At 42.4% G+C, this 13,040-nt stretch overlaps 2 protein-coding genes across 2 annotated transcripts in view; both read left to right on the top strand.

Annotated features, from left to right (window-relative positions):
* Positions 1–568, top strand: part of LOC116693482 (protein spire homolog 2-like) — a 46,187-nt gene extending 45,619 nt beyond the window's left edge. The window contains 1 exon segment of the mRNA XM_032522486.1: positions 547–568. The gene's annotated coding sequence lies outside the window, so the exon portion shown is untranslated.
* LOC116693405 (beta-2-syntrophin-like) overlaps positions 1–13,040 on the top strand; it is a 24,657-nt gene that overhangs the window by 7,168 nt on the left and 4,449 nt on the right. Inside the window, exons 2-5 of the mRNA XM_032522354.1 lie at positions 8,536–8,755; positions 9,384–9,594; positions 11,499–11,641; positions 12,839–13,035. Of these exons, the coding sequence (XP_032378245.1) occupies positions 8,536–8,755; positions 9,384–9,594; positions 11,499–11,641; positions 12,839–13,035 (771 nt within the window). The remainder of the gene's footprint in view (positions 1–8,535; positions 8,756–9,383; positions 9,595–11,498; positions 11,642–12,838; positions 13,036–13,040) is intronic.

Below are 13,040 nucleotides of genomic sequence, written 5' to 3'. Positions count from 1 at the left end.
CCCTTAACCAGCCTCTGTACTGTTATTGGCCCGTTGACTTTGTGCTTACAGTCTGTTAACCTGACATTTCCACATTTTCCCTCCACTCCCTTGGAGGAGCTGCAGCTCTCGACATGACCTGATTTATAATGATTTTCACCGCTTTTGATACTCCTGCCAGGTTGGAGGATGAGTCTTTTTATTTGTATAATTGACTCCCATGACTTTCCTGGCTTATTAAAGTCCACCACTGCAAAAAATAAATAAATAAAAACAATCTGTGTCCTCACAGCCAACACGATGGCTAGACATTTGTAATCTTTAACAGTCACTACAGTGGAGAATGATGAATGTGATTATTTTTGTCCATAATCTGCTTTATCCTTTGTAGAAAGTTGGCACACATATTCAAATACACGGGCCGTACACTGCATACATGCTCCTTAGAAAACTGACTTATGTAATTCCATAAATGTTATAGTGCGGTGTTGCAGATAAACATTGTTCATGCATTTACACTTCAACAGTATGATTTCCCAAAGGCTTCACACGCATGCACACACACACACGCACACACACACACACACACGCATACACGCATGCACACACGCATGCACGCACACACACGCACACACACACACACGCATGCACACATGCATGCACGCACACACACGCACACACACACACACGCATGCACACACGCATGCACGCACACACACACACACACACAGACACAGACAGACACACTCTGATCCAGGTTAAAGGACAACAAAGAGGGGGGGCAGGTGTGACCGGGTTTGGGGGTTGAAGGGAATACTGACTCCTGTTATGGTCTGTGTGAGAGATAGTTTGTGCATAATAATGTGTGTTTATCCATTATGGTATGTGATTATACTGCTATGCAGTAGGGGTGAAGAAAAAAATTAATTCACATATGTACTGTGAATTTTTTTCTGCCAATTTTGTTTTTGTTAAAGAAGGAAAAGTAAATCTCGATACTATCGAATCGCAACACTTCTAGAATCCCAAGACGTGAAAATTACGAAATACAAATAAAGTCAGCTCCCATGTATTGTGAAAGAATCGAATCATATGCATATTGTGCGGTCTTGTGTATAATATATATTTATATTGGCACAGGGAATGGTAGTCAGGAAGTGACTCATTTGGGGAGATCAAGGGCTGGCTTCCTGGTTCTTATCTGACTAAATCATTACACAGGTTTATATAAGTTTCTAAATTTTGCATTAAAAATGTAGACTGAACGAAATGGTGTCCTTGTGGACAATTTTGGATGAAATATTCAGTGTGTCGTATAATTTTGTGATAGCAATATGCAGTGTTTTGTAATGTAGTTGTCTTTGTTAGGCTAACCGGTATGTATTATAACACACATTAAATATCAACTAGTCTGGTTAGTCCACACAGCATTCTGGGATGGGAGAGAAATGGGTTCTGGTTTATGGCGCTGGACGGAGCCACGGTGCCTCTGCTAAATAGTCTCAGGAAGGAAGTTGCTCTGGTGGAACATGTGTACGTTCAGAAGTAGTTACAGAAAACTCAGATTGGACAGATAGTCTAGTTAGCTGTCTGGATTTACCCTGCAGAGACCTGAGGACCAGGTAACCATAGTCCTCAGATTGGACAGATAGTCTAGCTAGCTGTCTGGATTTACCCTGCAGAGATCTGAGGACCAGGTAACCATAGTCCTCAGAAATCAGCCGCAGGTTAGAGCGCCAACACAGAGACAGAGGACGGGAACGGAGCCATCTTGGAAATGCAACGTCGTTGTTATGGACTAAAGATCAACTTGTAAATAATGTATGTAGTGTGAATGTATCTGCGCATGTGTATACCAGAGGAGGGACCCCATGAGGATCTCAATCACATACACACACATGCACACACACACACACACACACACACACTGTTCTCATTAGGTTTCTGGCACAAAAGGACTTTGAGGGAGGGGGGAGGAAGAGAGGGAGAAAGAAAGAGGGAGCTGATAAGATTAAAGGATGAAGAACAGGAGAAAGAGGGGGACAGCAAGAGGGAGGTGAGAGACAGAGGACTTTAGATAGAGAAGGAGGAGGGAAGAGAAGGAAGGAGGGAGGAGAGTAAGAGAGGAATGAGAGAGAAGCGAGTGAGTAAAGAGTAGCACGCCAAACCACAGGGGAATTTCTGGACAGTTTTTGGGGAAAAATACAGAGGCTGGGGTCTGACTGCCTCACTGCTGCTCTGTAAGCTATTATTTTGGCCATCCCATAAGATGATTACTGTGTGTGCGTGTGTGTGCGTCTGTGTGTGTGTGTGTGTGTGTGTGTGTGTGTGGAAGGCGGTTTGAAGGCGGCCAGTTTTACGGGTAGCTTTTCGCCACAAATAACGCCACCACCACCAAAAATGTGTCTACTCAGACTCCTCTGCCTTTGCACTCCTCCTCTTCTACATGTTATCCTTTTTTCTTCTGTCCAGCCTCCTCCCTGTTTTCCTCTTTCTTTCCCTCTGTTGCGAGAGGCAGAGAGGTACAAAGGGAGGCAGATGAGCTGACCTCAAGGGATGTTGGTTGTCATCTCTGGGGAATCTCCCTTACACACATTAATGCAGATGCATACACAGATGCAACACACACACACACACACACACACACACACACACACACACACACACACACACACACACACACACACACACACACACACACACACACACACAAGCTAGTAGTCCTCTGTGTACAGGCCTAATTTGAAGCAGAAGTGGAACTGAGTGAAAGGCCTGACCGAACTAATGAGTTAATTTAACAGCACCAAATGAGAGCGACAGAGACAAATAGACATGTGATGCAAGCAGAGACTGTAAAAATGCAAGCACAAAGGACTAAATCTGTCTATAATGATGGAAAGGGGAAAAAGCATTGTATCTGAGACGGACTGTGAAGAAGAAGAGGAGTTATTATTTCTGGCAAGACAAACTGGGGAAATATGTAACGTGAAAAAGCCCCAAACTGCTGGTAGTTCATATATTCCCATAATTGTTTTCTAGGACAGTATGGCCAAAAAACTTAAATCTCGAGGTCACAATGTGGCAGGTAGAAACACCTGTAGTGCTGGTAGCACCTCAGCTGTTAAAAGAGGCTAATTCCCATGACCATGGGTTTAAATTCTGTGGCTACATCAAAGAATGCAACCACTCACAGCCCTTCATTTAGACCAACAGGAGCAGATGTACACTGGTCCACTCTGCCAACAAATTACACAACAGAGCATTCATAAGCCTCACAGCAAAGATTTCTGAACCAAGATTAAAGAAATGTCGGTTGTGAAGCTATCTGACAACAAAATAGTAATAATCTATTTATTATACAGGATTCCAGGTTAATACTCCATTGTCATCCATTCTTGTCATTACCTTTTGAGATGCCTTTTTAGTATAAGAAGTGCATAGAGGTTTAAACTTGGAGTTGTCCAACATATTGGCCATTTGGTTATATCTTACAGAATATAAAAGATCTTCTTCTTAAATGTAGTGCTACCAGTATGACTGAGTTTTATTGTTTCTAAAAAAAATATTTCCTCTGGCTACAATGCATCAGGTTGATGCCAACTTCTATCAGGGAGCAGGCTTGACTGCTTGTAATCAACCAATCAGACACGAGAAAAGCAGTTGGGTGACCTGTCCCCAGCCCAGAATAGCTCCAAAGCAACGTCAGACAATGCACTGATGCAATGCACAATCCTCACCAGGTGTAGTTTTTGCTTCCCCTTTATTTATCAGGGGGAAGTGCACTGAGAGAGCAATGCTCTCTTTTTCAGGACCGGCCTGACCATATTGACGCAGTTACACATTTACACCTGAACGCTGGTCTGGTCAGACGGCTACATCTCCACTAGTACACTTTGCTTTAAAAACAATCTTTGCTATCATTAAGCCTCACGTCCACACTACTCTGGTGTTTCCCAAACCCCATTAAACTGAGACCTTTGGTGTATAGGATAGAGTATGGATGTGTTTAGTCTGTGTCTCAGTTGATACTGAGTACCAATCTAATATCATAGCCAGACCTTCCCCCACAGAACTGCGGATCAGGGTCTGGCTAGTCCACATAGTATTCTGGGATGTGAGAAAAACTTGCTCTGGTTCATTGGCAGTTCTTTAAACCAATCACAATCGTTATGCGTAGCGCAAAGTGCCGGACAGAGCCATGGTGCCGCAACATGTGTACGTTCAGAAGTAGTTTAGTTGTCAACAGTATAGCGCCAACACAGAGACAGAGGACGGGGACGGACGTCCGACCTAAAATTAGGGACATCCGGCAGAATTACCACCGGCACCAGAGCAATCCCCGAAGTGGAACGTCGTGGATATAGACTAAACCCTTAGTAAAACATGAACATATACACAGAGAATAAATGTCACAGGACTGGAAAAACATAACTAAACTGCTTTTCTCAGGGCTTAATTACATGCTATTGGGTCGGTGCAAAGACTTACGTAATTGCCGATCCCGATACCAAACTTTTAAGAAGTATTGGAGGTATTTCTGATACTGGTAAACAATTCTAGTTGTTTCCATGGAAGATTTCACCCTATCATATTCAAAGAGCCACACTGGCCTGCCAACATACTACTGAAGCCAAAGATTCCCTCAGAGCGTTATCTAAATTCCAAAACTTTCTTTTAAAACTAAGCTACAAAACTACAGTAATACAATATGAGCGTATATGTAACTCTGTAGGGTCAACATGTTGCTCTGTGATGCAGAGACTTATTTGTCTAACTTTAATTTATGTGCCAACTTAAGGTTTTGGGCAATAGTATTCATATTCAACTTTGACATTTGCTATGATTGCTTATTTCTTCAATTAATATAGCGTGTTCTTAGTATTATTAATAGAAGGATTATAACTACCATTGCTAATACCTGTAGAACTGTTAAGAGATGACGATGATGAACACTGATAACTGTACAGTGATACTCAGTGAGCTCTTGGTGTAGTATTTGAAGATATAACCATAAACAACCACAGAGAGCTCCGGGTCTGCTCCGCGGACGGAAAATATCTCATCTGAACATCTCTGCAGCCAATCTGATTATTAGGCTGAAAGTAGGGCCTTGCAGCAGAGACATCCACTTCCATGTGACCCTCAGACATAAACATGGGCATTCAGGAATGCTCTCACACTCACTTACTCCAAACCACTTACATTTGCAGAAGTGATCCCAGACCTTGTTGGCATGGGCTCTGTGGTTATGAGGGACGGTCAAATAAGGCTTCAGTTTCTTGGCTTGATGCCTTAGCATTACTACCAGCTTACGTCCTTCAATCTGAGTCATACATAGTGCGTAATGGACACTCAAGCTGCAGGGACTCATGCATTGCGCAGCTCTCCCTGCTTCTCTGGCTCAGTATATCTTCTATGTATATCTTAAATTTAGAATCATAAATAAGCACATTGTTGTAGTCTTGTCTTTCTGTAGCTCTCATGCACACATACTCACACACACCTTCACAAGCCTAACATCTCAGTCTACATTCAAGAATGACCTCACCTCCTGAGAGTCTGGTCTCAGGTTTCATACAGAGCTCAAGGACCCAATGGCCCAACACACAGACATACCCAGGTCCCAGACACTGCGTTTTTTTCTCTTCCAAATATAATTTTGCTGTGTTACGGCAACAAATGAAACCAACATGCAACTTATATTGCAGCCGTTTTGCTTTCATGATATTAGAGCAGATTGTATTCTTCAACTATGGGGAAGTGAAAGTTTAGCAATACTTGTTCTGAATAACTTAGTTCAGTATCAACAACGTTTCATTTCTGGGATTGCTCCAATACTGCCTAAAATCCGCCGGATGTCCCTAATTTCGACCAGATGTCCTTCCCTGTCCTCTGTCTCTGTGTTGGCGTCCTAACCTCTGGTGGATTTCGGAGGACTATGGTTACCTGGTCCTCAGATCTCTGCAGGGTAAATCCAGACAGCTAGCTAGACTATCTGTCCAATCTAGGACTATGGTTCCTGGTCCTCAGTCTCTGCAGGGTAATCCAGACAGCTAGCTAGACTATCTGTCCAATCAGAGGACTATGGTTACCTGGTCCTCAGATCTCTGCAGGGTAAATCCAGACAGCTAGCTAGACTATCTGTCCAATCTGAGGACTATGGTTACCTGGTCCTCAGATCTCTGCAGGGTAAATCCAGACAGCTAGCTAGACTATCTGTCCAATCAGGCGATATGTTACCTGGTCCTCAGATCTCTGAGGGTAAATCCAGACGCTAGCTAGACTATCTGTCCAATCTGAGGACTATGTTCCTGGTCCTCAGATCTCTGCAGGGTAAATCCAGACGCTAGCTAGACTATCTGTCCAATCAGAGGAATGTGTTACCTGGTCCTCGATCTCGCAGGGTAAATCCAGACAGCTAGCTAGACTATCTGTCCAATCTGAGTTTTCTGTTGACGACTAAAACTACTTCTGGATGTACACATGTTCCACCAAAACTAGTTCCTTCCTGAGACTATTTAGCAGAGGCACCGGGGCTCAGTCTGGAGCTTAGCCCCGCCCATGATGATTGTGATAGGTTTAAAGAAATGTCGATAAACCAGAGTTTTTCTCCCATCTGGGAATGCTATGTGGACTAGCATGAGACTAGGGCTTGGTTGAAGCCAGTTTCTTTTGATATTTTTATATAGGTCTTAAATGTTATTTATAATGGTCTTAAATAGTCTTAAATTTGAGTTGAGCTGCAGGGACCCTGTAAACCACATCTCTTTGGATTTTGGATGATAAAACAAGACATTTTAGGACATCACCTTCAGCTTTAACAAATTGGGATGGACATTAGACAACACATGGACAACACTTTCTGACCTCTAATTTCATCAAATAATCATGATGATGTAATAGAGAATGTAAATAATTGGTACTTGCAGGCCTAATTTAAACTCACACTTATTGTGCATGTAAACACAAGTGAACATATATATGGTCATGCATTGGAGGAAACATAAAAATAGGCATGTGCAAAGGAGGATAAAAAGTGTGAGGGAAAGTGACGCCACGTGACATTGTGCCGGGGGGGCAGGAGGTGCACAAGGCAGCAAGACCAAGTTTGGAAAGTGAATTCATCTCATCGGAGCAAAAGCCATTGTTTGACAAACAGCGGACCTGCCAAGCTCACAGCTGGACGCCAAGTTAACTCTTATTTTTCTAAGATAATTTCACATAGAGGACCACTTTTAAGACACGCTGGAAGATAGCAGGAACTGTTTACATTCCAAGTTCTTGGCCAGAATATGATTGGTGTCCTTTCCATTTGAGTTATTTACCATATGAATAATTAGGTATGATTAAACTTTAAGTTAGACAAACACAGGACACCTACTGTATATTTTTCATGAATTTACTATCTGATTGTTGACAGAATCAAACCACAGCGTCCTCCAACTATGTTTAAAAAGTCTAACCCTAACAGGGCCCCAAAGTCTATGTAAAAGCAGATTGAATGCTCACTTCTTTCTTCTTTGAGAGAACTGAAGGAGTGTTTCCTTACAGCCTGGTTTATAGCTGGATGGTGTATCCCACAGATGGTCAAACTATCAACACACTATTTCCTCGAGATCTGTAGATATTCAACAGCTGTCCCCAGCAAACTGCTGTGTTTATTCTATTGGGACAAGAAGTAGAGTATCTGTGAATCTCACATATTTGTAAAAATATTTTTGCTTAATTTGGCCAATTAAGATTATTGTTGTACCTAGAACAACTTTAAAACCCAAATTTATTCTAAAATTTCCAATGATATAAAACAGAAACAGAAAAAATCTTCACATTTGATAATCTGGACCCAGAGAATGTTTGGTGTTTTCCTAACTACAACATTTAAATGGGGGCGCCCGGGTAGCCCTCCTTGTGGAGCAACCGCCCCATGTCCTTGCCACAGCGGCCGCGGGTGCAATTCTGGCCTGTGGCCCTTTTCTGCATGTCAGAATTTTTTTTAATTAGTAGCAAATTGTTTTTGATTAATTCTCAATCCATTGATTAATCGACTTTTTCCTGATTCCTTCCTGAACACTGATTCCTCTAGAAATATTACACCAGGGGCGCCTGGGTAGCTCACCTGGTAGAGCGTGCACCCCATGTGCAGAGGCTCAGTCTCTGTCGGAGCGTCCGCGGGTTTGGCTCCGACTTGGGGCCCTTTGCTGCATGTCTTTTCATGTCTTCAGCTGTCCTATAAAATAAAGGCCTAAAAATTCCACAAAAATAATCTTTTATAAAGAAAGAAATGTTACACCAAGTTGAGTTGAGCATATGGGTTTTTGACAGCCAGACTTTGTATTTTTAAGCTATTGTAATCAATATATTTGTAATAACAATAGTTTAAAGGACTTTGTGTAAAAGGAGTCACTCAAAGTGTAGAACCCACAGAATAGGATGGGGTAATCGTGGACAATGTAATGGTATAACTATATAACCTGGGCACAACTCAGCATGCCACCTCGGCCTGTGTTGGATGTCCATCTGTTGATACACTATATCCTCTTCTGTGTTCCTCCACAGTGAAATACATCCGTGAGGTTTCTCCGCTCTTTAAGAAGCCATGCCTGGTGGCCGACCTACCGTGGGACGGCGTCCGCCCCCAGTCGCCCAGCTACAGCGGCAGCGAGGACTCCGGCTCGCCCAAACACAGCAGTTCCTCCTCCTCCAAAGACAGAAAAGTCATAAGCCTGAAGATGTGCTTCATCAGCAGGAACCTCACCATGCCAGATCTGGAGAACAGGTACGATGGGCAACTCATCAAAGGGCTGCAACTAACGATTCATCTGCTCATTTTCTCGATTAAATAATTATTAAAAACTGCAAGCTATAGCTTTAACCAGTGTCTGTTTGTTTGGTATCAAAATGTTCAGAACCAACTCAGCTTTCCATATAGTGACGCCCATATTTTTCTAGAGAAGTGTGTAAAGAAATAATTTGGCGCTAAAGCTAAAACGTGGATGTTGTCTTTTTGAAGTTCCTCAAATCTCTTTTGAAAATAAACCTTAACTTATGAGGTGTTGTACGAGTTGTTTTGGTGCTTGAAATGACTTTACCAAAGTTTAAGGTTATATATGATTCAAATAGTAAATAAATGTCCTGGACGCGCCGGTGCGTCTTTCATCCTCTAGACTATGGATTAGGCCATAATTTGGCTTTTTGTTAAACACTTTAAGTTCCATGGAGAAAGAATTCCATAAGTGTCCACCTTTTACTGACCAAAGTTGGTTGTGCACATTGGGACTCATTTCTGGTTAGCTACTCCTCATGTTGTGGTCCGGCCATTATTTCTATGTGTTATGAGTTTTGACACCACGACCGTGGCCAACCCGTTTAAACACTTAAAAAGACGTTTGCTTTGTCCCGTTCAGACTGTTGGAGCTCCACTCCCCAGACGGCCAGCACACCGTGGTGCTGCGTTGTAAAGACGGCCCCAGCGCCAACTCCTGGTTCACCGCCGTCCACACCAACATTGCTGCTCTGCTGCCACACACCCTGGCTCACGTAAACGCTTACCTGGGGGCCTCGTCTTCGGCCTCCACACACCCCCATCTCAATCACATTGGCTGGTTGGCTGAACAGGTACATTCAGATTTGTTCAGTTTAACAGGTTTTACATGCTGCGTGTGTCTATTATACCATGGTCTGGGGGAATACTCTGTCCATTTAAAGAGATATAGGACACCTTCTAACAAGTTCTGGTCCAAGGTTGTTGTTTTTTCCTCAAAACTGACAGTTTTGCAAGCCGAGGGATGTTCCAAAGTGTTGCCGATTATCCAGACAAGGCTTTCACCAGCCAACAGCTGGTTGGTGCTCAGGCCATAAAAAAGTTTTCTTTAATCAGGGTACCATGACATTTGTTCAATTTTAGCATTAAATACATATTAAGGCAATATTATATATTCTGGGCTACTTAGCCCATAACGTATAATAGAATAGACAGAATAGAATCACACTATACTATTTTTTATCAGCACATGCTTTGATAGTAGTGTGGGAATACGGTGCATTTTCAGGTTAGATAAATGTAAAGTTGAAACCCATATTGCTCTCAAAAGGAAATAGTATCAGTGTTTTCCCCATTTAGCTTGCTACAGTACCGATTTCATTACTCCTAAATCCCTGCACATACACAGACCTCAAACATATAAGCGTGCATTTCTGCTCTGCTGCAGCACACAGGAAGAGTGTGTTTTCTTAAATTAGCTTTAGTCCTAACGTTCAACATGTCCATTGAAGAGTGAACCAGGGCTACTCTCAGTCCTCCTACTCTGAATCATATCTTTATTACTCTGATAAAGTGATAACGTGTTCATTCAAGGCCATGTTGAATGACTGGATGCCTGGTGGTGTTTATCTGGACCGGGCTCAGACAGGAAACACAAATGCAAGTTTCCATTGCATTACACTATTTCCTGTAGAGCCCACCTACTCGCACACACAAACACGCTGTGTGTTTTATTGTCAGTGCTTTTCACTGTAACTCCACCAACACTCCAGTCCGTCAGCCATAACACACACACACACACACACACACACACACACACACACTCTCACTCTCACTCTCACTCTCACACACACTGCCCTATTTTACCACAATGCTATCAAAATTGAGGCCAGACTGTCAGACTCCATCATTGTCCACGTACCGTGTAGTAGTTTGCACCACAGTAAACTACATCACTATACCTGTACCTGTCAGACCAAGTATTTACACCTGTACCTGTCCAAGTACTTTACTATAACTGTACTCTGTGTTAGTTTAAACTAGGGGTAATATTGTAATATCAATAGAGTGTAATGTTGTACACATTAAGTGAATAAGTTGATTTATACATAATCAGTGAACGATGGAACTGTTTAATTTATTTGGACAGAAACAGGCTTACCTATTGTATAATAACAACAACAATATTAAGGCTGCTTTGACCAAATTTGCTCAAAATTGAAATCACAATTATTTAACAGGGTTACTCATTAACATTTATTGAATATTAAAAACAGATCAACTGTGAAAATAGCTTGAACTGAAATTTCACTTAATACTTTATTCGTTTTCGTTTAAGAGTTTACTTGCAAAAGTAATGTGCAAAATAATTGTTAGTCTCGATTACATTGTTTTTGTAACCAGTAGGAGCGAAAATAAAAAATAATTTGATCAAAATTCAATTAGTCACACAGCCCTAAACAACACAGCCTCTCCACAGGCTTAGAGAAAGCCTCTTTAATGCGAGGTGACTAGTGGTTGCACCAGCTGGATATATTCCTGCCTTTAGCAATACACCTAGTCTGGGAATGCTGTGTAGACTCGTCAGACCCTCCTCTTCGGCGCTGTGGAGGAGGGTCTGGCAATGCGAGACAACAGTAAACCTACTGGTAGATTAACTGTAAATTACTGAAGGAAACGTGAAGTAAAACATTTAGATTTTTTGTCATTTGGAGACTTTTGGTTGTGTTGATGTATCAGTTTAAGTGTCCTCGTTCAGGTCCAGCTGGAAGGTGGACGGCAGCAGTACAAGCCCGTAGTCATGGCGATGACGGAGAAGGACATCCTGCTGTTTGAATCAGTGCCGTGGAGCAGAGAGTCCTGGTCCATGCCTCTGCTCACACATCCACTGCTAGCCACAAGGTAAAGACCACACTCAGCAGCCACTGGTGGAATGGAACTAAGTACATGTACTCCAGTACTGTACTAAAGTACAAATGTCGAGGTACTTGTACTTTACTTGAGTCTTTTCCTTTAATGTCACTTTCTACTTCTACTCTGCTACATTTCAAAGAGAAATATTCTACTTTTTACTCCACTACATTCATCTGACAGCTTTAGTTACTAGTTACTTTAGTTACTAGTTACTTTATCTAGCAACACTACATTCATCTGACAGCTTTAGTTACTAGTGACTTTAGTTACTAGTTACTTTATCTAGCAACACTACATTCATCTGACAGCTTTAGTTACTAGTTACTTTAGTTACTAGTTACTTTATCTAGCAACACTCCATTCATCTGACAGCTTTAGTTACTAGTTACTTTAGTTACTCCACTACATTTATCTGACAGCTTTAGTTACTAGTTACTTTAGTTAACTTTAGAAGTTTTAGCAGGCTTTCACTTCAGCACTTTAACCCACTGTCAACATATGTTCAGCAAATACATTTAATGGTTAGTAACTGGAAGTTTCCACTGCTCACATTAAAATCAAAGTGAAGATGTGCTAGGTCAGTGGTAATGTTAGAAGAAGGGTTTATTCAGCTGGGACCCCCCACCAAGACCCAGTTCTTTTATTTAGGAAATTACACTGATCAGATCAGTCACTTCAGAGACTGTGGGGTATGTCCCAGGTCCTTACATGTCATCCATGTTTTCTCGCCTTGCTTCCCCTCCCGGCGTCTTAGTCCGTCCTCCAGTGAAGCATGGGAGAGGTGTGAGGAAATCGTGCAAGGAGAGAGGAAACACGGGAATGTGTTTTTTACAGGGATGAGACCTTCTTTCCTCTGAAGCATCACATGAATTTGTCAGCTGTATGGGCGGAGTTAGCCACGGCTCTCTGCTTTCTGGAAGGCTGCTTTAGTGTATCCTCGATCATAGCTCCTCAGAGATCTCTCCTCCATCCTCCATCCTCCATCCTTGCTCTTCTTGCGAGGTGCGAGGAGATATTAAATTAGAGACTTGGGATCCACCCTTGGAGGACCCGTTGCCAAAGTAAATAAACAGCTTAAGAGGAGCTAAACAATTTCAGAAAGAAGTCTTTGCCAATGCAGATTATCTTTGCGAGTGGTCTTTGAGAATGTTAAATGTCTCTGTATTTTCACGTCTCTCCCTTCAGACTCGTTCATTCTGGCAGCACCCGGGGTTCTCCAGCCCAGGGTTCAGACCTGGTGTTTGCCACTCGGACGGGCACAGGGCGGGGAATTGAATCCCACATCTTCCGAGTGGAGACCCACTGGGATCTGTCTTCATGGACGCGAGCCCTCGTGCAGGGGGCACACACTGCCGCTGAGCTCATCAAAGAAGTCTCTATTGGTGAG

Source organism: Etheostoma spectabile, chromosome 8 (genome assembly GCF_008692095.1).
Source record: "Etheostoma spectabile isolate EspeVRDwgs_2016 chromosome 8, UIUC_Espe_1.0, whole genome shotgun sequence".
NCBI classification, from domain to species: domain Eukaryota; kingdom Metazoa; phylum Chordata; class Actinopteri; order Perciformes; family Percidae; genus Etheostoma; species Etheostoma spectabile.
The sequence above is the reverse complement of the archived record's forward strand: the minus strand, read 5'-3'. Positions and strand labels throughout refer to the sequence as shown.